The 27,491-nt window shown below is 39.9% G+C and overlaps 1 protein-coding gene across 1 annotated transcript in view; it reads right to left on the bottom strand.

The window, feature by feature from the left end:
• Positions 1 to 27,491, bottom strand: part of NOTCH2 (notch receptor 2) — a gene marked incomplete at its 5' end in the record, with an annotated part of 83,565 nt that overhangs the window by 30,683 nt on the left and 25,391 nt on the right. Inside the window, 8 exons of the mRNA XM_080624167.1 lie at positions 1,027 to 1,137; positions 1,654 to 1,887; positions 4,540 to 4,653; positions 5,797 to 5,910; positions 7,051 to 7,239; positions 8,319 to 8,474; positions 9,312 to 9,545; positions 24,715 to 24,837. Coding sequence (XP_080480293.1) covers positions 1,027 to 1,137; positions 1,654 to 1,887; positions 4,540 to 4,653; positions 5,797 to 5,910; positions 7,051 to 7,239; positions 8,319 to 8,474; positions 9,312 to 9,545; positions 24,715 to 24,837 — 1,275 coding nt within the window. The remainder of the gene's footprint in view (positions 1 to 1,026; positions 1,138 to 1,653; positions 1,888 to 4,539; positions 4,654 to 5,796; positions 5,911 to 7,050; positions 7,240 to 8,318; positions 8,475 to 9,311; positions 9,546 to 24,714; positions 24,838 to 27,491) is intronic.

The following is a 27,491-nucleotide window of genomic DNA, read 5'->3' as shown; positions in this document are numbered from 1 at the left end:
TCATCGTATTACTGAATTGTTTTAACAGCATAACAGTAAGAAGTCCAGCAGAATAACAAATATGTTTTGCCAGCAATAATGAAGACTGAAAGGCAAGAGTGATTAGGATCATGCCTCTTCCTGTTCTGAGGACTAAAGAGCACCACCATGCCAGAGCCAAAGAAGGAAGGAGCGTCAGAAGTTTAGAAAGACGCCAAGAGAAAAGCAAAAGACACATGAAACCTCTTAGTGCTATTTCTAATGCATTTCAGATCAATTCTAATTAGAATCATTCAGTAATAAACAGTAATAAACGTGATGAGAAAACTGTTATAAACAGTACCAACTGCTTTACAGCAATTATTTTATGAGCACATTACCCTACATGGCTCAAAACATATTAAGTCCATTATAAACAGTGCTGAGATGTGCTTTAGTCATCAGAAATAGTCCTGATGTAGATCTACAGTTCTAAGCATGGATACACCAGTGCCTAAAAGCTGCTTTTTTCAGCCCTACTTTTAGTGTATTAGATAAGTCTTTATAATTTAAAAAGGAAACAGAACAGAACATACTATGAAAGAGAAGCAATGAAAAAAGCAGGGTATCCATTTGAAGACTTCAGAGTGGAGAGCAGCTCATTAGAACACTGAGTTAATAATGATTTGCTTTCACAGAAACAGAAAAATTGTTCATGATCAAAGCCCAAGGTACTGTCTAATCAAACACCTCTATATTGTACACAGTCTCTCTGCCTGTGGAAAGAAACTGTAAATAATAAACCAAAGTCACATGAGTTTATTTGTTTTAAAACCAAGAACCATGAATTAGATTTAACTGCCTAACAAGAATGGCATTTCACAGCACAGATTAAACCATTTTTCTGCTTGGTAGAACTTTCTGTAATGTGAGATGCTGAGGTTCAAGGATTAGAAGGATTTACCAAGATAATGAGTCCCTTGCAGTCAGTATGCAAAGAACAGCTTCCTTAGCTACCTGGATAACTATCTTCAAAATGACTCAAAGCTATTGGGTCGCTGACTTTACCTGTAAATCCAGGTTTACAAGCACAATTGTAGCGATTAATGCCATCAATACAGTCCCCGTGAATGCATGGGTTACTTGCACAGTCATCAAAGTTATTTTCACAGTTCACTCCTGGGAAAAAAAAAAAAAAAAAAAAAGGAATGAGAAGGCCCATCCTTACAAGGACAACAACAAAACTATTTCCCAGAAATAGCCAAATGAAGAATTCCATCTGCTTCAAAGTTACACATACATTGGGGCAACTTAAACATGATGAAGAAGCATTGCGACACCAACGAATGTCACCTGTGTCACTGCTTGCTGACTGAATATAACCCTGAACTTGTACTAAATGTTTAAATAAAAGAATAAAGCATTCTGAATACCATGCCTATTTTTTCCTGCATGTCTGAATTTTGGGAGTAAAGAGAAAGTAAGTTCTTCCAAGACTAGCTGCAGTAGCAGTGAGGTTAGGCAACCCACACAACCACACCAAAATTCAGCAAGGAGAAATAATGTGAAAATCATACTGTCATACCATAAGCTTATCTCTGTATGCAAATTTAGCACACACCAGAGCACACATAAGAAATAATTAAATGGTTGAATTCTGTTAGAATTCAGTACTTCCACTTGTGCTTTATGTACCTGAAGTGCCCAGCAAACAGTTGCATTGGTAGCCATTCACCAAATCAATGCAGCGTCCTTGATGGAGGCAAGGATTGCTGTGGCATTCATCTATCTGCTCGCTGCATATGGCACCCATGTAGCCAGGATTGCATATACATGTATATGAATCAATTCCATCTTGACACTCTCCATGGTGGCAAGGATCAGGATCACAGTTGTTGATATTCTCCTCACACAGGAGGCCAGTAAAACCTAGTAAGAAATGATGAACAGGAGTAATTAAAAAGTCAACTGGTATGATGCTGCTGTGAAGATAACGCAAACATACAAAGAATCATATTAAGAATCAGCAAAGCGGCAGACAGCACAAAGGGTAACTGGGCATCTTAACTGCTGCCCATTTTCCAGTCCTGGAAAACAACACACTTCCACTGCTCACAGCATTACACAACATCTTGCATGGAGAATCCTGGTACTGGAAGTGGTTACCTTTAGTTTGTTCAGAAAAGTAGCAATGAGAGTAAACATATAAATCTCCATGAGAAATATTTACTTCCATCAATATAAACTATTTGAAGGCACTCTCCTACCATTATTTCCTCTAGACAATACAAGGAGGGGGGACTTTTTTAGAATGAGAAGTTACTGCAAGGATGCTGTAGAAACCTTCCCAAGGGAACTCCCTTGGCTCAAGTCAAAGCTTCTGCAGCTCTCAGAAAGTTTCTTGCCCCTTTTATTGAGAAACCTTTTAATAAGTCCAATCAAGCAGCAACTGCACATTTCTGAAAGACTGCATGCAACCTCTTCAGTTAGGAGCAATGAAACAAGCAGCAATTGGGCCTGTTTCATGCTGCTTCAGCTGGGAAACATCCTGAGCAACAGAGGAGGACAGTCTATTCACCAGAAGGGCTAAAACAATGGTTTAGGAAGCTAAGAACTCCCTCAAGAGCCCTATTTTCCATGATGGAGCATAGCTGTATGAAACGGGGACAATTTAAAGTAAGTGGTTTTCAGAGATGAGGTTTTGGAGCAACTGCTCATGCTGCCTTCCAGCAGCTGAAGATTAGGAAGGTAGAACTTCAAATTTCAGACACCAACTGGAGACTGATACAAACCAAGCTGCAGGGAATTTCAACAGCTGAAGAGTGATTCTCACCTGAGTATTATAAGTGGATAACAGGCTCCCCATTTTTCATACAGGTTTGTGGTTATTTCTGTGGTCAAACATACCAGGTGACGGCTAACATTTCCAAGTTCTGCGAACGTATGCATGGATGAATGGGTGTGGAGGTAGGTGGGGAGAGGGAAGGGAAGCTAGTTAGAGAGATGGATATAAAAAGATGTTAGGGAAGGAAGAAAACCAAACCGATAAAGAGGACAAACAGTGGGGGGAAAAAAATATACAGAGGCAAAGAAAAGAGGAAAGGCCTAAGACAACTCAAGAAAAGAAAAGCCATGATCTACCACTGGGAAAGAGAAGTGGAATAATGCCAGAAGGGAAAGAAAAGACAAAAAGCAAGCAGTAAATAGAGGTATCTGTACAGCATTTGGCCAAACATTTTGCAGTTTTCAATCACTTCGCAGCTGGTGATTACCATTCAGGGAACACATATCACTCATAATATGAGATTAATAGAGCAAGAACATACTCAAACATTATTTTCCAATAACTGACCTGCCGCAATGATGAATGCCACATTTCAGTCTTATAGAAGGTTGTCAATATTAAATCATATTTAGCATACATTCATTCAAAAAATTATTACCTTGCCTCCTATTGTAGCTCAACTGTGGCTTAACTTAAAAGATATATTTCTCGATCTCTTAACTGAATGTCACATGCAGTAATCAAAAGGAGAATTCTAACAATAGTAATTATTCCTCTCCTGATCAGAACTACTGCATTCCTCTACTTCCAACAAATTCACTGTTTCTTCAGGCACTCTGGGGAAGGGTGAAAGGGTGTGATGATTCAAAATGAGAAAAACTGCACATAAGGCTAGCCAACTTAACAGCACATTTCTGGGACAAGGGTAGCTAAAGGAATTGTTCGGCTTCTTCCATAATGGAAGAGCTAAAGCCAAGGCATTCTCAATCTGCATCACAAGCAATGCATATGGCACCATTAATTGAAAGCAACAAAAGTTGTTCCTTACTGAAAATTAGAGTGTAACAGCTCTGAAGCCTCTTATTTGACCAGATGTAAAAACCTAGATAAAATATATCTATATCACTCCAGAGGTCTGAAGATAAGAAAATCCCATAATTATACCTGATGCTTCTAAATATGTAATTAACCAAGCAGTAATGGAATGTAGTGCATTCAAAAAAATTCCACCTCAGTTCCATGCACAGCTCTGTCCATATTTCTGTATGATGCTTGACAAATCATTCTAACTGAATTTTGGCAAGCAGGTACTGTGTGGTATTTCTTCCAGTGGACACAATTTTCACTGCATTTCAATCTTCCGCTTTTGACATAAAATAGCATGACACAACAGAAATCAGAATACACAGTAGTACTGCTCCGGGTATCTCTTGCTCTTAAACTATATAATCTGACTTGGAAGAAAGCAAGCTAAGCCACAGCCAAAAAGCTTCACACTGCTGTTTCTCCACTCATGGATTCCACAGTCAATAAAGAAGCTGTCACCTTTTGGGAAGAGAGATGGGGATTAAAGAGGGAGGCCAGAACTCTCATCAATTGTGAACTTACTGCTGTCACAAGTGAAAGGCTTTCTGTACTTAAAACACTATCCTCTCCAGCAAAGGAGTAGACAAAGATTCACAACAAACAAGCAGTATTTTAGAGAAAGAAAGAATGCTGATGCTTCTTTGACTGCCTCTTTATGTATTTAGGTTACACGTGATCTCCAGTACAGGGGCTCTGAACACAAGACTAACCTGTGGCACACTGGCACTCATAGCCATTGGGATGGTCAATACATTTGGCTCCATTGAGACATGGCGTGCTGGAGCAGTCATCTATATCAATCTGACACACAGCACCACTGAATCCTGAAAGACAGATAAAACATGAAAATCCAGAGGTAAATTGGTGTAGCTAATCTAAACAGCTGCACAGTCAGGAATTATTTGTTAGCAGATTCTTAAAACCACCCAAATACAAGCTCAGTAAACCTAAACTGTATCATTAAGCACACAGACCACGCCCTGGGTGGATTGGTTCCTCAGTCAAACCACCAGCCAAAACACAGTTTCTATCCTCCAGGTCAAAGGAGCCTCAGCTTGAAAACTGAGATGGCCAAGTCAAACAGAAATAAAGCAGATGGAGCATACATAAGTGATGTCCACCACTGGACAGTATGCTTGTCTATAAAACCAAGAAGCCAGCAATAAAAACTTTCAAATAAACAAAGCAAGTAACTTAAAATTAAACAACAATGCATAAATCACTAGAGCATTCAGACTAGAATTACAGCAGTGAGGAATGTGGAACAATACAGCACTGTATCTTTCAATACACTTCTTGAAACACAAACTATCAACAGGTTATGTCAGATAATAAGCCAAGCCTTAGGCACTTCAGGAAAAAAACCAAAACACTCTAGGAATGCTTCTTGGAGGAAGGAAACAAGGAGGAGGCAGAACATCAGTAGTCAGTAAGAAGGGATGCAGAGCAGGCTTTTCTCAAGTATATTCTGTACTCAAGACTTTTTGTAAGCCATCAGGAAAACAAGTGACATTTACCCTACAGCTAACATTGATCCCTCAGCTCAGCATTTATCCTTCTTTCCTAAAGCGGAGACCCAATCCACCTCCCTCCTCATGCAAGCAACAAATTACACCGATAGAAAAATGGGTTCTACCTAAAAACCTCAAAAAAAGACAAAAAACACACAGAGGTTCTGATTTTTAAAAAGTATTTAGAATTACTCATCTCTATCTCACTGCAATACCCACAATAACAGAAGTTTATGCTGCTGAGTACCCTTCAAGATGAGACATCCAAGAATATGTTTCTCAACACCCACCCAGTTACAGGCACAATACTACTGCAACCGATACATGTTGCACTCCAACAGATGCTGCACTAAGAAAATAATCTCACAAGAAACACATCACCTGCAATCTTCACTGATTATCTATGCAGTTCTTGGTAAGGTGAAGCAGGAAAAGCTTCCAGAAATAAGTACTTACCAGGAGGACAGACACAGAGGAAGCGATTGACTTTATCAAGACACTCTCCGTTGTTCACACAGGGATTACTCAGACACTCATCAATATCTTCTTCACAGTGAACACCCTTAAAACCTGTTTTTAAAAAAAAGGTTAAGAAGAGGTGACTGAAGGCCTTAGAAGTGCCTTGGAAGTACGACTGCCTCTTACACCAGTGCTGAAAGTCAAAGCTTAGATTCATTCCAAGTTTGCAGTATGGACAGAACCTATGAGGTAAGAATATACACCAAAGGTTAGAAAGGGACGTTGAATGTGTATTTTTCACTGTTGCTAAACATGCTAACTTAACCAGTAGTAACAGAAGTTTGTGCTGAATTCACATCTAATATGTTCTTCCACTTGATGAGAACGGGTTATGTTTAAACACTTTAGAAGATATCAGTATATTTGGGTATACATCAACATAAGGTAAAAGGTAAAGAATGAAACACAGCAGATAATTTTAGCTTAAAACTTTTTAGCAAATGACAGAGTAAAATGAAAGCATTAAGAAGGGTGAAATACTTGGGACTAGAGTTCTACCTTTCAAAATAGATTAGATACTAATAAAAACTCATTCTAATTTTCATTATATCAGCTGATCACCTGCAGGGGTCACAATTCTTTCATTATATTTTGTAAGACTTGCACCTTTTCCTTTTTTTTACCACTTTCTATCAGAAAGCAAAATAGCAGACTACATAGCTCATCGGTATGCTGGACGTGTAGGTTTTACAAGCATGATTTCAATCAAGTAATGTTCTTCACAGTTATTTCTTCAGGTCAATAGCAGCTGGCACCATTTGGGGTATTTTAAGCAGAGAAAAACCCAAACACTATCATCCAGAATCACCACGTATGTATCTCTCAAAACACAGTCACTCTTTTAAAGTTTGCACCTGCTTTGCTTTCACAAACATAAGTTTCTGCACATGCACTTTACCAGGTATAGTAACAGATATGTTCATATATACTCCAGAGCTCAGAGTGCTAACTTCCTTTGCTGATGTAGAGATTGGTTTCTTTCTCAGTCCTCTAATTGCTTTCTCCCTCCCACACACAAATGCCAAGTCCTGGCTGGTGCTGCCATAGCAGGCTCTCTCTCACCATTTCATTTAGCCTCACCCCTTTGCAATTTTGTGTTCCACCTCAGCAGAGCTGGCAACCCTCCCTGTGCTCAGCCCTCTGATTCCTTCCTCTGCTGCAAACCCCATCTTTGTCAGAAACTCCCATTACCTGGCATACAGAGACACGTGAATCCCCCGATTTTATCCAGGCAAGTGGCATCATTTTGGCATGGATTTGAATGACATTCATTGATGTCCATTTCACAGCGAGGTCCTGTGTAGCCCTTCAAACATTCACAGTGGAAAGAGCCTTCTGTGTTTACACATTTCCCAGCATGTTCACATGGATTGCTATTTGCTGCAAGAAAAACAGATACATGTGTGGGTCAAAACCTCTCCTTGAAGCAGGAAAGCCACAGCATTCTTTATTCATGGTCTTTTCCAGTTGTCATTCCTTTCTGGCAAGTAATACTAGGGAAAGTCTGTTTATCCTTTTTGAGAAAGGCTATTGTGATTGAAGAAAACATGTGGCAGTTACTTGCCTGTCAGAGGTAAAAAGAAAGATTATTGTCATTATCAATGGACCAAAGAAGCAACTCCAGTCCGTATTACTAATGACAGTTCCGAAGAGGAGAGTATCAACTAGCAGGGATTAGAGAATGAATGATGCTTTCAAGGCCTTATCTAGATCATCTTTTACATTTACTTCACTCCTAAGGCTGACAAAATGCCACTACAGCCACGAAACAACCAAACTAGTTCTTCCTGTGCTGTCCAAGGCACACTGAGGAATCAAATTCAAAGTGCTTCTTTCCAACACTGGTCAGGCATTACCTTCATGCATCTAGAAGCATGAACTAACACTCAGAAAACTATAAGCAAGTCTGTAGGATTCCAGCTAATCCCCAAAACAGAACAACAGCAGGATATCAGAGAACTACCGCTTTAAAAGCCCACATGGTCACCAGTCTCGGAAGGCATTCAAAAGATCCAGCCATATTCTGGCTGTCAAACAGCCTTGATATATTTCTACTGAGGCAGGAGCTGCAACAACCCCCACACAAATTGTGGTAATTTCATTGTACACTGCGGTTCTAAGGGTCAGGTTATCACATCTGTTTTCATGCACTCCTCGCACAATGCTAAGGCCCTTTTGCACAATGAATAATGGTTAAGCATCTCGCTGTTTTTCATATTCCAGAGGCTGACAGTTTAAACATGGACAGCTATCCCGTCTCAGTCCTTTGCCCCAGGTCTCAGACAAGATTTAAAACTCATCTAAAACCACTGAAATGGAAGGAGGAGAGCAGGAAAAGGAGTTACACTTAAGCTGAGAAGCTATGACAAAATTAATATTCTTGCCCTTTTTTTAGTTCATAAAGCAAACACAATCCAATTCCCTGTTAATGTACTCACTAATAGCAAATAGAAACTCACCCATTGCACATTCGTCCACATCCTCAGTGCAGTCTGCTCCCTTATGGCCTTGAGGACACGTGCAGATATAGTGTCCATTCACAGGATTGGTATCACACAGAGCACCCTTCTGGCATGGATTGCTAACACATGCATCATCCAAGTGGCACAGAAGACCTGGAGAAGCATCCGAAGAGTTTATCAAAAAACGTGAGATACAGCAGTCAGACTACGCTACACAATCAAATCCTCTGTCCTGATATATCAAATAGAGACTCCCACAGCCAGAATCTTAAGCAGTATTTAACAGGCTTCAACCTATAGACTACCACAGAGATTTCACCGCACACTTAAAACCCCCTTACACTTAAATGTAGATTCTGTGCCTTCAGAGGTGACTCCAGTACTTCTGGAGCAGTAAAATGGCTTACCATTACCAAAATATCCTCCTTGGAGCAGTTAACTATCTCTTTTTTCTAACCAGCATGATGATTTTTCTGACAGCTGAAAACACGGCTGCACATGAAGCTCACGTTCTTAATTCAGATACCCTGATCACTTGTATTTCCAGGCAGTTGTACTTAGGAGACACTCATATTTTCCCCTACCCTACAATAGCAAATTTTCCCCTATACCAGTAAGGGCATCCTCACTCACACAGAATAAATTTGCCTTCTAAACTTTTAACTACAATTACCCTAAGTGGCAGAGAGCAAGTCACCCTCATGCATAACTTTTCAGACAAATGCAGGTTCTGCTAAGGGCTACAAAGAGATCTGCTTTCCTTGCAATCTAAACTGTAAGAAGTTTGTCTTTCAGCCTAATACAAATACTTCTTTGTCCCAAGCTACAGTGGTTTAAAAGGTCTTTGCTCATGCATAGCATATGTTTCCTTTTGTTCTTCCTGGTTTGGTCACAAAGTGTGTAAAATAAACATACCACTTAAGCAAATGCATAAACTTCAGGAAGTATCTTCTATTAAGTGTCAGACCTATGCAAGTTTTCTGTCCTTACCGGCCTTTCCTTCTGGACAAATGCATGAAAAAGAAGCCACTCGATCAATGCAAGTAGATCCATTAGCACAGGAAGCAGTGAAGCAATCATCAATGTTCTTACTGCAGTCATCCCCACTCCAACCATTGACACAGACACAGGCATAGCCTCCATTGTGGTTGGTGCAGGTACCTCCATTCTGACAAGCATTGGGCTGGAGCTGACATTCATCAACATCTTCAGTGCAAAACTGGCCTGATACACAGAAAGAAACAAGTTCAACAGAAGTTCAAACACTGGGACACAAAAATGTCCTCTTACAGAAAACATAACCAAAGGAAACACTGTAATCCAACTTGATTGACACATTATTTCTAGGACATTCAAGCTTGAAACTTCCAACAACACCAGTATCAAATTACACAAAGACAATAAGCATCCTTAAAGGACACCAAAGTAGGAGGTGAACTACAAATAACTCTAAAAAGTCACAGTGTGAGAGCCAGCAGGTAGCCTGTAGTATATGAAAATACACCTGCGAAGATGTAAGAAAGAATAAAGGCTGCCTGCAACATAGCCCAAGGGATTATGAAAAGAGAAGATGGCCTCACAAGAAAATCTTGGCCAAAGCAGTGTCAACAGGCCAGCAGCAAAGTAACTCTTGTCAGGAGAACTTAATTATTTTCTCTGTAATTATGCAATTAAGATTACTTGATAGGGAAGCACAGAATTCTTGAGACTCTTCTACCTAAAATACTCCTTTACCTTCCCCCAGGTATTTCCACAGACAATGCCAAATATTTTGGGTTTTCTTGGTTGTTGTTTTGGGGGTTTATTTGGTTGTCTGTTTTTTTTTCAGAGACAAAATAAATATCCTAATAAACACTTTAATAACTAAAGATACTGGAGAGAAGAAAACAAATGTACAGTGCTTCAGAGAGTTTTAAGAAGTAAGACCACTGGATCACTAAGTATGCAATCAGTTTCATCAGATAGCAAATTTCACAGTCACTTCAATGCAAAGCTCTGCAATTCATGTTTACTAAGTATTTATCCAAATCCATCTTGCTTTGACATCTAGATCTGGAGAATTTACCACTTGCAGCACTATTTTAACACTTATTCATCTTCCCAATGAAAGTTACATGGTTTACTTTAACGCTGAATTTTTTTAGTGTAAGTTTGAAGTAATTCATTATTTTGAGTTTCTTGAGCAGAAAAAACCCCTAATGGCTAAGCACTGGGTAATTTCTTCCCAGGCTGTCCACAATTTTCTTTCCAATAAACTATTTCTCTCTGTTTCATTAAGAACTCTCTAGCACTGAACCTTGAGAGCGTGCCTTTTTTTAACACTTCCTTATAACTTACTTTTACCACCCTTCCTAAAATGTTGATATGATGCACATAGCACCAAAAGACCATCTTTATCAGAGAATAAGATTAGATTTGTTTGATGTGACCATTTGTTTTTCCACCCTCTCTAACTGACACCATTAGATCCCTCACTAGCTTGCAGCAGCTTTCCATTATTTGGGTCAAGACTCTTAAGTCACTGTGCTGCTACTACCAAGATCCTCCCATTTGTCACCTCCAGCTACTCTATCAGAGGCACACTTACATTTGCCTGGAATTCCCCCATATTCCAAGAATAAGAAATTCAAGAACAGCTCACAGATCTTCCCTGACAGTGTGCCTGAGATCCAGTTTATTTAGGTTTGCCAATTTAAAAACACTTATTAGATACTGCTTAAGAGTCATCTTGTTTATTAATGGCCCAGGAATTCCGATGCAAAAGCGCACACCCATTCTCCTCCCATTCACAGAACTGAAACATTTATTTTTGGCAAGAATGTAAAAAGGTTCAGTCTTCACCATCTCCATCTACCATACTCAAATCATGATCCCTTTTGTTTTCAAAGTACTTAAATAAATTGTAGCCTTCAGTCCTGAGAGCCCTGGATTCTTCTCCCTTAGTGGCAAAGAAATAAAATTATTAAGAAAGAAAACAGTTGCACAACTGACTTTGTTCTGTGCATGTGCCCCTTCCTCCAGTAGGACTACTTCAAAACAAGGATTGTGTCAAAAAACCAGTAATATTTTTAGTAATAACTACAATAGAGTTTTCAGAATTAACCCTCACTTCCCAGTTTACTTAGTAAAACAGTTGGGGGGGAAATCTAACACTTCATATTGTTATCTGCAAAACATAGCACCCTTCATTAGGATGAAACAAACCCATGCATTTGTCAGAAGTAATTTCTCCATTAGCTTTCGATATTAGCTTATCAGTAGCCAAACTGGAAAAAGAAAGTTATCTCAGACTGGTTCCTAGCAATTTTGCATATCTCAACTCAACATAACTGACTTCCTTTTGAACAAAATTACCAAGATGTTATTTGCTTATTATAAAAGTGATTTTCCTTCATTTCTTGGAGGTGGCCCAACTCAGATCAAAGAACATACTCAGACAAACAGAGAGTATGCACAATCATTTTGCAGAAGCATTCTTGCAGCATCCACATCCTCCTTTTGATTGCAGCCAATTTCAATTCTATCACTAGAGTGTGGAAAGTTTTCAGTACTGAAGTTGCCGCATTACTCCGGATTGTTATCTCTCTCTCAAAAACACTTGCCTTGTGATTGGATAAATAGAACTCCTGAAATTTGGGGCCTACAAGAATAACAGACAGGGACTGCAGTGATAGGACAAGGGGCAATGGATTTAAACTTACACAGGGGAAGTTCAGTTTAGATATAAGGAAGAAGTTCTCTACTGTGAGGCTGGTGAAGCACTGGAACAGGTTACCCTGAGAAGTGGTAAATGACCTATCCCTGGCAATGTTCAAGGCCAGGCTGGACAGAGCCTTGGGTTATATGGTTTAGTGTGAGGCACCCCTGCCCATGGCAGGGGATTGGGAAGTAGATGATCTTAGGATCCTTTCCAACCCAAACCATTCTGTGACTTTGCAAATATAATGTTCTGTGGAATTTTTTTTGGTGGGCTGGTGGAGGTGGGGGGGCGTGCCCGTGTTTCATGTGGGTTTTATTTGTATTTTTTTAAGCAAAGATAAGAAAAATAACCCCTCATACAAAGCCTCTGGGCTTGGTTTTAACTTCCCATTTCAAGTGTCACTCGTAACACCAACAGCTAGGATTTTTTCTTCCTAGCACTTATCCTCCCCTGCCAGAAAGGGCATTTTGAATAACATCACTGATATCCTTGCAGTAACCCTACGTCCTAGGCTATTCCATATTTCCACACCCTAAACTAAAACAAACTTTTAAAAGTGTCTCCACAGGAGGAGAAAAAAAGCAGAGCTTAAACTTCTTTGAGCAATTCAACTGTATTTCAAGACCACACCACTTGTGAGCTCCTCAAATTTCATCTTCACTTAGCTTCTCCAATTACTAATACTCTTTTCGCAGCTACCAGATCACAATCATATATATATTTAATTATGAATATGAATCAAACAGAGCTTCCTCTTACTGAAGTATGTTCTAAACCCAAAGGAAATTCAAATCAACATGAGTATAAATGAACTACTAACTATTGTATTTTATTACTGAATATTTTAATGAAAAAACTTGTTATTTCTTGAAACTGTAACTGAAACCCAGACTCAACTTCTGGGCAAAAATATACAAATCAAAAACAACATAAGGCAAACATTAACAGTTAGACTGATATGCTCCAAGTTCTCAGTCTCATCACCACCAGGCAATGTAAGTGCAATAGCTTCGGAAGGATTTTGGAACTATGCTTTAAAATACTATAAATCCCAGTAAAAAGTCCAAGGCATTTCTTCACCAGAGCTGGTGAATAGGCTGAAAATGCTTGGGCCCTTATTGCTGAAGTAGGGCTCAAGTGGCTTGGAAATCCATTCTGTAGCCCAAAGTCTTCCAAAGAGAGAAATCAAGGTTTGTAGATGGGGTGGTCTGATTGGTTATGTGGTGGGTTTGAATCTTAGGTGCTAACAATATGGAATTAACTGTCCATACTGTAATTCGTCTACACAGAGTTTTGCAAGGGTATTTTTGTTTGGGATTTTTTGTTGATTGGTTAGGGTTGTTTGCTTTGTTAGTGTTTGTGTCCACCCATCCCCCCCCATCCCATTGTGTCCCACCCTCTCCCCCCACCAAAACCAGCATTCACACTTATAAAGGGCTTTAAAGAATGCTCTCCCCCAAAGCATCATCATCACTTAATTCTTAGTGGAATTGCAGGATGGCCACCTCTCATTCTCTAAAAAGGGCTGATCTGCTTCAGTAGAGACTTCAACTCCTTGTGCAAATGACAGAAATAGATTAATATTTTGGGCAGACGCTGCCAAGAGAAGATTTGACACTTCCATTGTTAGTGGCCTAGGTCTGCAAGGTAGGATCTGTCCCGAGAGCTTCCTGAATGATTTTTTCACAGCAGAGACAGAAGTTCTTTTCAGTGTCAGACATAAACAAGGATTTAAAACTTCTCACTGAATATTCTGCACAAGACTCTTCTCTGCAATATCAGATATAAATCAAATGAAACAGAAGATCTCTGAAACATTTTACTTAAGGGATGCTGGTTTACTTAATTGTAACTGAACCAAGTATATTTATTTGTAGCCATGTATTTGGTAAGCTTGTTTTCTGCTCATAAAGAGTTTTAGGAAGAATCAAGTCTTTCATTCACAGAACTGAAATTCAATTTCCAAATGCAAACTCCATTATGAATTGTACAGTGTAATACACATCTCCAGAACCCCAGTCCTTTTGAACATCACAACTTCTCCAGCTAAGCGTTAATTCATTTAGCTGCAAGATTCTGTAGGTATTTCTTGTGCTCTTGCTAGTTTCAATTAAATTGCTGAAATATAGTAAATATAGGGTCAGCTAGTGAAAGCAAGCACAAATACATTATCTGTACAGTATTTTAATGGAAATGTAGAAACATACTAAAAGACAACAAAAAAGGAAACACAGATTAAGAAGCTAATAAAAGCCTAACCTGACCTTGATATTTGCAGAGCCTGGGAAATCAGCAAAATGCCGACTCAGGTTCTAAGTGACCTTGTACAAAGTAAACAGCTAGTCCATGTGGTATTTCAAAATTGAAAACTAGAAGTAGAAAAGGGGAACAGCCTTTAACTCTTAGCACTTTTTGCCCACTATGAAACTAAGTTACTTCTGCATATTTCCCCTCAAAAAAGCCATTTGGAGTAAGACAGACATGTTTGCTGCTTTGATTGCTCCCATTTTCAGACCAGCAGGAACTGGACAGGAACTCCAGGAGCTTCTCTTTAGGCAGACACAGGATGCAGTGGTTCAAGGGAAGTGGTGGAATCACCCTGGAAGTGTTCAAAAACCATATAGATAAGTACCTCAGTGATACAGTTTAGTGGTTCTCTTGGCAGTCCTAGGGTAATGGTTGGACTTGATGATCTTTGAGGCCTTTTCCCACCTAGTTAATTCTACGATTCTATGACTGTAAGGCCCCTCAAATAGTTGTATCTGATTTCATTGATGAGAAACAGCCAGCCCCTTCTCCTATACGTCTTTATGTTAAAAAGAAAATAAAACCTGATTTATAAAGGTAAGGCAGTTAGCACATAAAATTAGTAGAATCCTACACTGAAAAAGTAGAGCATTAGCTTGAGCAAATAAGAAACCAAAACAGTCACTCTGGGAAGCAGCATACACCTCCAAAAGCTGATCCTGCTGAACCATAGAAGCTTTGCATAACCCCCAATTCCAGCTGCACTGAGCCTGCAGCTTAACACAAGACCTTCAGTCAGTTCAGAGGTCTTCATCTTTAGCAGAGCAGCCTTTCCATAAAGGAGAAAGTTTTCTTGGCCTCTTAACAGCTCTCCAGTAGGAAAGACTGCTGATGCACAGCTGGAGTGCCAGAGGCTAAAGTCTCTGAGAGATCTCACACTAAGTTTAAGCACTAAGAACATTTAGTAGGACAAAGGATGCAAATACCTTCCTGTGCCTTGAAAAATAATTGGTTCCTTGAAAACTGAGCTGGGAAGAGAAAGCAATGTCCTTTTTTCTCAAAACCACAACATCACTGGGCTTGGACTGAACTGGACATGAGAATACCTTAAAAGTTTAGTGATACTGGACAGGAAAGATATTCCAGTGAGAATCACAAACTGGTCCTAAAGGTCTTAGAAGACTCACTGTAAGAGGAACATCAGGTTACCAGAAGTTCTTATGCCTTCGTTCTCTCAGTACCTCACCAGAAGTTTGTCATTTATCCCATGCTAGTGGCAGGGGTACACAGGGAAGAGCTCACCAGCTTTCTTGAAAGGGCTATCTGGGAATCTATAAACCAGATCTAGACAAACACTCTCTGAAAGATTTATTTCACAAAGTATTCCAAAGATTGTTGTATGGTTTTTGAATACCATCAGTATAGCTGAAGAAAGCATGGCTCATTAGAACTGTTTACATTTCTTCCTCCAAGTTTCAAAGGACTACTAGGTGAGAAGGTGAATGACATCTTATCAAATCTCAGGAACAGACTAAGAGATAACAAACAGTATTTATACAAATGAACAAATCTACTTGTGGCAGAAGGTCAGCAATGACACCCTGCAAGGGGCCATGCAGTTTCTTCCCCTCTCTAACCACCCATGTGTATATTCAGGATGCCAGCCAGAAGACTGCATCTGACTGGGGAAAGACATTTCTCTGTCCAGTTCTTTCTTATAACATAAGGAAAACATCTGCATTGACAGCATAACCCAATGCATCTTGGTCAGTCAGGTCAAAGCTCTATTTCCTCAAGCTGCTGCATAAGTCTCCTCAGCAAATGGAAAAGTAAAGGCAAAATTGCATGGAACTATATGGCCTTCTAGTAAAATGGTGGTTACAAAAACTACTTTAGCTCCCATGGTTTTGAATTGTGTACACATAAAAACATTCAACTGATCTTTATCTCACAGAATTAGCCGTATGCCCTGCAAAAAAAAAAAGTTACAATTTACAAATACATACAGGCATTGAAGCATTTAATCAATGGCCTGGAAGGAGATGAACACTAGGCAGTGATATCTTTAACAAAATAATACTTATATTATCCAAGGGAAAGCGAGAATATTACAAACTCACGCAACCAAGCAAGGTGGCTGGGTAGTGCAATAGCAGACAAGGCTTGATGAACAAACGCCAAGTAAAATACAAAAGCAGACTTGTTGCAAAAGTTTTAGGTTAGGCATTCCTTGAGGAAACACTTCAGCTTCCCTGGAAGAGTTCAGTGGGGACCTCTGCTCAATCACAGCTTTAATCAACAAAATAAACATTGCTGACAAGACATTTGACTACAAGGAAGGATAATGCAAACAGCTGTTGTGCAATAGCTATGGCATAGCTTCAGTCTAGAATACATTTTGCAGTATTGAAGCCACCACATTTGAATAGACACTGAAAAGGGGTAGAGTTCAGAGTCCTACAGACTGATGGAAAGAAGAATTTTCTAAGAGACTTACAAAGCAATTGTACCTACAAAAGGAGAAAGATGATAAAAAGTACAATACGACAGTTATTGCAGGGAAGACATAGGAAGAAACAGATATTACAAGGACATATACAAAAGAAAATATTTGATCATTTACATAATTTGATTTAATCGACATAAGGCATCTCAAAGCAAAGAAATTTAAACTTCTCTGAAAGAGGCAAAACCTTTATACAGACAAGAAAATCCAGAGCAATAAACAGATAATACTGACAGGGATCAAGCATGATGTCCAGATCACATCTAAATTCCAAACCCTCCAACAAAACCATCTCCGCAGCTCCCTGCAAGCAATCCAGTGAATACAAACACTGCTTTCAGCTCCAAGAATGGCTTCAGGCATACATAGAATTCAATGGACTACACTGTTTACATCTCCAAAAAGTGACCCCAGTTGCATGTGTGTTTAGTAAAGGTCTTCCCTGCTTAAGTATTACAGTAGTTTCCCCTGAAAACAGGACTGAAGCCAAGTATTTTTTACTTTGCAGGAGTTCTCTAACTGAACTGAAGTGAGAGCCACGACAGCTCTCAAAAAAGTGCTCCTTCCCCAGGACCTCACAGCATCTTACTCCTGTTTGAAATACACGACTACAGTACAGCAAAGCAGCCATTCCCAAACCTCAGGTGTTGGATTTTTGGCTTTAATAGATCTATTGTATCTCGGGCAATGTCAAATGCCATCCCAGATATCATAAAATCTAAGAGCTTAATTCGGAATTTGAACAATTGAAGATGAAGCTTGCGTTGTAGTGAGAAGAGTAAACATCTGTGTTTATTTTAGGCTAATGTGGAGGAGAAGAGTTTAATTTCATAACCGCACTGGGAAGCATATAGTGGAACTAATGGGCTTTTACAAGGGATTTTACAACCCCCAAATACAAAACTCTGGGCTTTAAGAGACTTACACATGCCCTGATCCACTAAATACTGCCTTAAATCACTCCCCACAGACTACTGGCTACAGCAAGCAGTTCTGATAGAGCTTTTCAGAGGCAGTAATACAAGTGAACAGAACAAAATTCATAAAAATTATTAGTGATGCACTAATGACAGACTGTTTTGATATGGAGGTGAAAATCATCATGAAATGACTGGGGACAGCAGGAGAATAGAGAAGTAACCAAAAGGAAATACACATCACCAAGCTACTTGCCATTTTGCCCTTCTCTTTACCTCATTTGGAAAATCCAGTGAATCAGGGAAATACCTAACAAGTGAAAAGATCCGCAAGGCAAAAAAATGTAATAGCTGGAGCCAAACCTTACAATAAAAGTTTCATATTCTTAAGCTATCTCAGCAGCATATCTTCAGCAATTATCCAAAGACAAATCACCTCATTCAAAGTACAAGAAAAGGGACAGAAACTGCCAGAAACAAGTGAGCTGCAGACAAAACAACTATTACCTATTAGCCTGGTCTCACAGCACACATCCACCAACCCAGCCTCACCAGAGTGGTCTAGCCTATTCTGTTTCAGTGCCAGACACATGTAAGATATACTGAAAACTTAAAGACACCTCCACAAGAGATCACAAATAGTATTTCATCACCAAAGGCACAAGGGAAAAGGCAGGAGCATAGTCTAAATTGGATGTTGTCATTCTGTAGTCAGATCAGTCCAGCTATTAACACCTCAGGTGGTTTGTTACAGCTACCTCTTGCTGATGGGAAATGGAAAGCAGCACAAAACAAGCAGGAGGTAGTGGTAGGTGTTCCAGAATCTATACTGGATATAAAGGTACTGACTAATGGTGTAACTTCTAATGTCACTGAAATAGATGCTCTGCATGACTCTGAAATCAAGCAACGCAAAAGAAACAAACAACATCCAGGATAAAGTTTATGTCTAATGCTTCAAATCATTTGTACATTCAAGCTTAGAGCTGTCGGCTCCAGAGGCTGCCACATGCTCCCTGCTCCCTTTGTATCTGCCAGTTCAAACATGAAGGAAGAAAAAGAATCGTAATCCCTCTTGGCCCCTTTCAGAGAACTCTCTTGGAGATACTACTGTATGTAGTGACAGGAAATCACCAGCAAATCATTTGCCAAGTTTGGTGTAGATGGATCTCAGCCAGCACCAAAGAGGTTACTATGCTTTTTAGTAAAGTCTGGAAAGGCACCAGAAAGTCTACCATTGCTACACAACTGAGAAAGATGACTGCACTTCTTATGGGAGTCCGACCCAGCCTCCTTGTGCTAATACAAAGGTAGAGACTGCTCCTGGCACATTTTGTATGTGCATGCCAATCAGAACCAGAGTGCAACCTCAACAGCACGCTTTGGTAGGTAATAATCAATACCCTATAGAAAAAACAGGATGCATATTCTTCATTTAGGAGACTGGCATGTTCAACATTTATGGTCTATGTCACCTAGTGTCAGTTAGTTCCTCTACATTTCAAGCCTCTGAAGTATTTCAGCAAGGCAGTATTTTTTTGAACACTAAGTTAGAATGGCTTATTACTGTATACTTGGTGATATAGAAGCTGAGGAAAGTGGAATTTGGCAAAGAAACCATTAAAAAGCAAAATACCAGAGCATACAATCTTGCATTAAAATGTTAAAAGACAGCCTTTTGATGTTTATCCTCCCTTCTTAGCAAAGAAAAGTCACATTTGCCCAGAGTTTAAGGCTGGGATTTTGAAAGAAAACCAAGACAGGGAGCAAATATTACTCTAATTAAATACAAATCAAACCCTTAACTCCACCCTTTGAAAATTCCTGCCTAAAGTTCTGCAGAAAAAGTAACCCTTGTGCTAGTGTTTAAGAGCATATGACCAAGCTAACAGCTATTTTAATTAAAAAGCATGGCCTTGCTGCCTGAAGAGCTTTTCTGCTCAAGACAAACATTTGCTTCTTAAGCTAGCTCGCAATGCTGGAGTCAGCTGTTAGCACACCGTGCTTCCCTTGAGACAAAGGTCGCCTAGATTTTAAATTATACAGTTCACTGGAGCCCCCTTTTCAGGGGAAAACAAAGCCTAAATAAATACAAGTGCCATGGGAGTCTTCCCTTCCCAGCCACAGGGGTAAAAATAATGAAAGGGGGCAAGTAGGCCAAGCCTGCAACTGAAGCACTATAATGTAGGTCTTCCAAAACCCACTTGTGTGGACAGTGTGTTCCCTAAACACAGAGACTCATCCCACAACTCCTTATGCGGCAATTCAGGTACAAACTGTGCATAGGATTTAACTCAACAGAGGATACAAATCTTAATCTCTGCTATGCACCACTCCTGAAAGGTGATTTGGGCCAAACAGACTGACAGTGATCCTCTAAACCCTGCAAGCTTTCAACAGTGAAGTAGGAGTCTTTCTCAGTAAAGAAAAACAAAAGCATTTACAGAATTTTATATTATGAATCACTTTAGTACTCAAATTCTCGTCACCTTTCTTGACACAAAGCTGCATAGGTTAGATCAACAGAGTGAAAAAGTACATTTTAAACAAAGCCTTGTTCCTTTCTATGAATTGTAGTCTGGAATGCCTGAGCAGCCTTGAAATCCTCAGCTGGTTTCACCGTGTCCTGTGGAAGGACACTCTAGACTTCCACATGGCTCTGCAGCCCTGGACTGCCATCGCTTCCTCTGCATCCGCTCACCCATGAGACTGCTTCGTGAATTTTAATTCCTGATCCCACATACACACAAAACCAAAAAGCAGCTGGACAGGATTTTTTACTAGATTAGTGAGTTAAAGCAGCATGCTCCAACAAATACCAGAGCCAGCTCAGGGGAAGGCGGACAGTGGCAGGGAGCAGTGAGAGAAGGCAAAGATACCTTCTTCCTCAGACTGCAGCGAGCCCATCAGGCTGGTTTAACTGCTGCAGAGCATCAGCATAAATGAGAGCCTTCACAGTGGCACAGTCATTAGCAAGGATTTTTAGCTAATTTTGATTCAAATCACATTTAAACCACACCAAATTCTCTAACCTGCCACGCACAGAACAGACTCAAGTCTTTCAACAAAAGCATCCTGACCTATTTCCAAGAAAAGGTGGGCTTTGTTACAAAGCTGCAATATCGTGCCTTGAAAGGACCCAACGCACACTCATTCTGACAAAGAATTTAGCCTGAGACAAGATAAAGTCATCCCTAAACAAACAAACAAACAATCAGTTAACACTCAGCAACAGGAAAGATCTAGGCCAGTTTCAGCAAAACACATCCAAGATCATCTTGCCAGTTACAAGTTTATGAGGTTGACAATCACTATAACCATATGAAATAGGAGAACTTGGAAGGTGGCAATAACATTACTGACAGCAGGAATTTCTCATCATTGTTACTGAAAGGCAAGATTTTATCTTTCCGGAAAAAGCAGCAAAATGAGAAAGAGAAGGCAAGTGCTTCAACAAGAAAGGAGTGGTGAGCTCTGAGGACAGGAAATCAGACTGAAAGCAAACAGTGTCTCCAAAGCTGGATTCTAGTGGCAAGCAGAAAAAGTATGTTAAAAACAAAAATAAAAAATGCATAGTTCTGTAGTCCAGCCCACCACCTGTCAGGGAATTCCAAGAGGCAAGTGCTTACCAAAAGGAATTGGGACAGATTCTGTTTCAGTAAAGGATGCTTCAATATTACTTTACACAAAACTATTCTTCATCGGATGCAGCAGAGTCTTGATTTTTCTAGCATGGAATGGGACTCATTTCTCTATGCAAACATACTCTATCACCATCCACAGCGCAAACATTAAATAAAGACTGAAACTGCAAGCAGACCAATTTAAACTTCTCCAAGATTATTTGACAAGTAAGTACCTCAAAGAAGAGGCTGTGGAACCCTTATGAAGGCAGCACATCTACACTGTTACCTATTTTTAGAAAATTTAACATACTTTCATTTTTGGATGATGTTTACTTAGAAACATGCGCATTTGGGCCTTTTCTTTTTTCCCCAAGCAGCACACAATGTCCTCTAACCTCAAGGTCTCACTGGAAAGTTTTGATTTTCTGAAGTATCTGTTCTCACAGTTCAAACTGTTGGGTTATAAGCATTTATCAGGAGAGACTTGGAAAGAGTTGTTTGCTCAGCTCTTCCCTCTCACTTACCTTAGAGATGATTTATAATGTTACAACCATGTTTGTGCAAAGGACAGGTCTGCATTTACACAACATTTCCTTATTGCTGAGTAACTCTTTTTTTTATTGTAGTTTACTCCTGTCAGCATCAGTTTCACCTTGAAAAAAGTCATGTCTGTCTCCAAACTATTATTTGCCTTGCCTTAGTGTCACCCCTCGTGTCTCCAAGCTGGATGTGTACTGTTATCCTGCATTTTCTTGGTATTTAATTGAAGATGCAGGAAAGGGATTGAAGTCTATTCAGAGAAACAAGCTTCTCCTAAGAAAATGCTACTGAGATGACAGAGCAGAGTCACTGTTGGGATGACCTGCAGGACATGAGAACAGGAGGCATTCAAATGACTTGCATGACATTACTCCACTCACACCACATGGCTGCATTCACTGTTGAGCTGGACAGGATTTTGGGGCATCATGGGACGTGAATTGCAAGCACATTTATTGGGCAAGTGGAATATTACAGATACAACAAATGAATTCTTAAAGGCCAGCTGATCAAGATTGTTTCACTGCACAGGCACTGGAATGCGTATAACCAATACATCCTGTGGATGCACAGAGCTACTGCTCTACGTGTGTCAAACACTGGCCAGTACGGACATGCATAGCTACTTCTGAAGTTACTCATGTTTTAGTATGAACACTGAAACCAGCACCGTTCACTCCAAACAAGACAATTCAGTCCCCCAAAGGCTCTAACCCTCTTTGTACAAACAGCCAAGCTGCTGTTTCCTAAGAAGTGAAACAAGGATTAGTTCCAAAGTGACCTGATTCCTAAGTCTAGAAAAATCAACGGCCTTGAGAAGCCACCACTTAAAACTACTGCTGTGATGATAACCTTAACTTCACTATAAACAAAGGAAATTCTCAGAAAGCCCATTCCATTAAATTGTTTTAGAAAGCCATGGGAATACAAGACTTGGCTGTCTTTTCAGGTTTTCACCAAAGAGAAGCACTCTTCATGCACATAAGGTTTTCTGAAGAGACTATGCATACAGAATAAAGATGGCACAAGACAGGTCTAACAATTTTTCCCAAAGCTAATCAGAGTCCATAAGAGCTTCAGAGAGGGAACTGCCACAACTGCATTGCAAACAACTTCAGTGGTTAATCAAAGAGACAATCCACCACAAAACCAACAGAATCACAGCCTATTACCACCAAGGTCTCTTCCAGATGAGTTGCAGAAGTCATCCTTATCTGGCAGCAGCTATCCACCCAAATCCTGTAAGCCAAGCTAAGCTTATGATACCCCTACAAAGCAAAATAATCCCTTGTAGATTAAATATATGGTACACGCTCATGATCCATCATACCCTCTATGCTTCAGAAATAAACCTGAGATTAATTTACTACTGACAGTTTATAATTTCTGTGGCATGGAACAAGATTTTAGGGGTCACTGAAGGGCTGTTGGCTCCACAACCAAGCTCTCTGCTTTCCTTTGCAGGTTTCACTTTCTGCAGGCTTTAAAGACATACAGATCAGAGAAGCAGTATAGAAGCAAGTGTACTTGCTCATTAAGGAGAGGACTCATTTTCTCCTATTTACATCTAGTTTCAAAGAGCAAGCAGTGGTGAATTTCACTCTTATGTGGTTTTAACTTTGCTTTAAGAACATATAATTTTTTTTGAGTTAATGAGGGCTCTTAACTGGCAGCCTCCTTTGCAGTTATTGACACCTGGTATATAATGAGAATGATGCTTGCCAAGGAGAAAGGCTAGAATAACATAAAGCCCCTGTCTCCAGTAGTCAAACTCCTCACAGTCTATTTGTCTGAACTACACACGTAGTGCCGCTCACTGCAAGATATTCAGGTTTCAAAGATAATATTTCCTAGAAACAGAGAAAAATGTTCCGAAACTAAGCTTGAACTGCCTTCTCAGGTTTTGAAGGAACTTCAGCACAAGTATCCCCATCTACTTTATGAAAGGAAAAATGAAAATTGAGTCCATAACTCAGTTTTCCAGTTTTAGGGCTGTTATTGAGGTTTTGGGGTTTTTTCTACCTACGAATTTTGAAAGATGGGCAAAATTATATGCAACTGAAAAAGTGTGCCAGCTAAGAATACCTAGTATGACTCAAAAAAACCCACACCAAAACTGGAGGTATTTGTTTATTTTTGAGGTATGGAGACATTTTGTGACTAAATATGACACTGAATTTCCTGTAAGCTGCTTCTTTATATTGTGCATAACACTTTCTTGAAATTCACACGTTTCCCCCCTACAGACTCAAGCAGACTCATTTATGAAGCAAAAGTAGCTGTGCTAGTCAGAGAACTCCAGATAAAAATTAGTCACAGCAGGAAAATAACTGTAGCAAAAACAAAGCTTCCCATACATACACTTCTCTTTCCTCCCTTTCTCCCACCTATGTTTCCTTTCAGATTTGACCTGTTCCTCAGCAGTGTTACTATTACCTACGTAAGGATCATTATCCCAGGTTAAAAATACCCCCAAAACATATCAACAAAGCACAGCTATATGCACACCTCCATAATAGCAAAGCCATGTTTTGTACTTTTGGAAAACTCATATCCTCTTACAAAGCAATCCATACAAGAAGCACAGCTCTGATATTGGCACTACACTGCAGCTCATGAACCATGGTACCTGTCTGTCAAATACACGCACATAAGCCCGTAATACTGCCTGATGCAATGGGAAATTGCCCTCCATTGCAGTGGCTTTGATGCACAGTTTTCTTTAAAGGGTTTCACTGGCATCTGCCCCCAGACTGCAGAACAAGGCACAGATATGAGCTGCCTTCAGGGGTATGTAACTCCAGTTGTACACTGGGTGAAGGCCAGAAGTCCTGCATTTGCTTTCCATAGTACATACCTGTCCATTGTGGTGGGCAGCGGCAGTTGTATGTGTTCACACCATCCACACATATACCCCCATTTTGGCAGTTGTGATTTGGGCAGTCATCAACGTTGTGCCCGCAGACTCTTCCCTCGAAACCTGGACAAAGCAGAAACACAGCAGACTGAAAAGGAGTTCCAGCCTCTTTTGAAGAGAACTCATCCCTCATATAGCTTCTCCCCTTTTTTTGTTGAACACTTGCACTGTTAACCTAATCATGGTGAACCTCAATGTAGCATGCTGACCACAAACTTCGTTAAATGCCTCTGCTGACAGTATGCAGGTCAGATTACACAGTTAAAGTGCTATTGCCATGGATAGATGGCCTAGTAGGTTTTCACCAGAAAGACAAGTGTTGGGGTTTTTTTAAGCGACTAATGAGCGCTGTCATTCAAAGCAAACTTGGTCAAAAGACCAAGACATACATTTTACTATCATGTAAGCTCATCAATGTCCAAACACAGCAGTTAGAGCAAGAACCAGGACAAGTTTTTCCCATGGCAAAAAAAGTGCCTGGCATTCACTTTATGAATACCTCAGCATAGTTCACACACCTTAGCTATGTCGGAGAAAGATCTTCTATGCTTTGAAAATGAGCTTCCAAATTCCTGATCTGGACCTCTTAAGTGCTAGACCTAAGTCTGTCAATCAACAAATCAGCCATCATCCAAGTGATACTTATATACTAAGCCCTGACTGAAAAGCAGAAGAAACCAGATATGTTCCTCAATGAAAATCAAGGCTTCTAATGAATGTAGCCACAATGGCAAAATACCCTTGTAGATCTCCCTCTACTTTCAAATAAGGGGAGGTGGGGACATGAGGGAAGGGAATCATCAATAGTCCATCTTCCCCTCAATTTCCTCTGCTGATTTACTTCATGCTTCATTAAATAAACTTGCCATTTCTGCTGGATGAGAGTGCTGTTTATCAAAGCACAAGTGGATGCATGCAAATGTGGATGAAATAAATGATTCCAGAACACACACATTAATTTAAAACAGCAGCTCTGCCTCTTCACTGCTTTGGAATGTAATATTAATATGACGCAGTCCTCTCATCCAAAATTATGCTTTAACCCCTCTACTTTTGATGCCCTGTTCCAAATGCTTCCGTAACATCTGTGTTAAGTCACATAGACCCTTCCAAGCAACATCTGGTCCAACGCAGATCGTGCTGTGTGGCAGATGAGGCAGACTGTAAAGCTCTGACAGCTTCTCCAGACTACCACTACTCTCAAGAGACTTGAGATGATTCGTATGCATTCCCACCACTTAAAGTTCTCCAATACTACAGGTAAGAGTCAGAAGTAGAGTGCTGTTGCCAAGTTTTAACAAGTGCATTAGCATCTTGCACCAGCACCCTCTCCTTTCAAAGCCTCTCTTACCTTTGCCCAAGATCCTGCAAATATCATGGCAGCAGGGAAGGTTAAAATGAAGAAGAAATATAACATGGTTAGCCTGATTCCTAATCGTCACAACAGCACCTTCCTGGCAAAAGCTGCTGAGGATCAGCTACCAAGGAACACAATCAGCATCAGATCACTATATTTAAAACTGTATAAAGCTACCATGCACAACTAAAGGCTCAACTGTAAAACACAGGGGTGTCCTATCAGCTTGCTTTCCAGCTTGAGAGACACCCCACTGACTGCAGATGGTACTCAAGTCAGCAATGTGATTAGCATGGAAATACACCCAGAACCACAGGCGTAAAAGGTTTATGTTCTTACCCCTTCATCTCAGACAATATGAAGACCTACCCTACATTCTAGTACACAAATTCCTAAGAGCAGGGATTTATTTAAAACTATCTTTCTGTACTGTACACAAATTTGGAGCAGCCCAATAATAATAAATAGTAATAAAGCATGGAAGTCACCTGAATACTAAAACCTCACCGAGTCATTACACATTTTCACATTTTAACCAGCTATACTATCATCTAAGAGCTGATCCTCAAGCATCTCATGCAGATGTAGAAAACCATTAATCCCACACTAAAAGCTAAAGGATAACATCAGTCACAGTAGACTATGAACAGAAAAAAAAGGAAAAAAAAAAAAAGGCAATGTAGTGAAAGCTTGAAGAGAAATGACCCACAGACAAGTGTGATCAGTCAAAAGACATCTCCAACGGAAAGGGAATCAGGAAGGGTTGAAATGGTGAAGATGACACTATTTTGACTGCACACCTGAAGAAAACACACATTTCCTTTCTGGTAACTTCTCAACTCCCAGTCTTCCTTTAAACTTCTCTTACTCTGAAGAACAACTCTGGTTTAGCTTCAGAACATCCAAGGCTGGAAAAGCATGATTTTTGTGTCCTCTTCAAGTTCTACATACACCACAGTACTGCAATCTGCTTAATTTGTAAATTGAACTGCCCTAGCAAGGTTTAGTTTCATTCTTAAAATCAGTCCTTTAGTCACAGTTGTTTGAGTCAATGCATCTATACTGGAGCACAACAAGCATGAAGTTGCTGAGACACATGAGCTTTTCTGAAGCTGGGTCCCAGTATGATTTTGCAGTTACATAACCTGATTCTTGCACAAAGCCAGAGTTCACTGTTTTGAAGTATCTGGACACCTGATGCTGTTTCCTGTTCCCCCCTGTGCTGGAACTCGCATGTTGTCCTTTGCTTTCTCTTTCCAAAAGAACAGTTTGCAATACATATCCTGACTTCACTCCATGTCTCCAAGCACATCAAACTAAGGAATGAGAACCTCAAGGGGAAAAGTGTTCCCACTGCTAA

This window comes from Psittacula echo (genome assembly GCF_963264785.1).
Source record: "Psittacula echo genome assembly, chromosome: 7".
In the NCBI taxonomy this organism is placed as follows: Eukaryota; Metazoa; Chordata; class Aves; order Psittaciformes; family Psittacidae; genus Psittacula; species Psittacula echo.
Note: the sequence above shows the minus strand (reverse complement) of the source record. Positions and strands in the feature narration are given on the sequence as shown.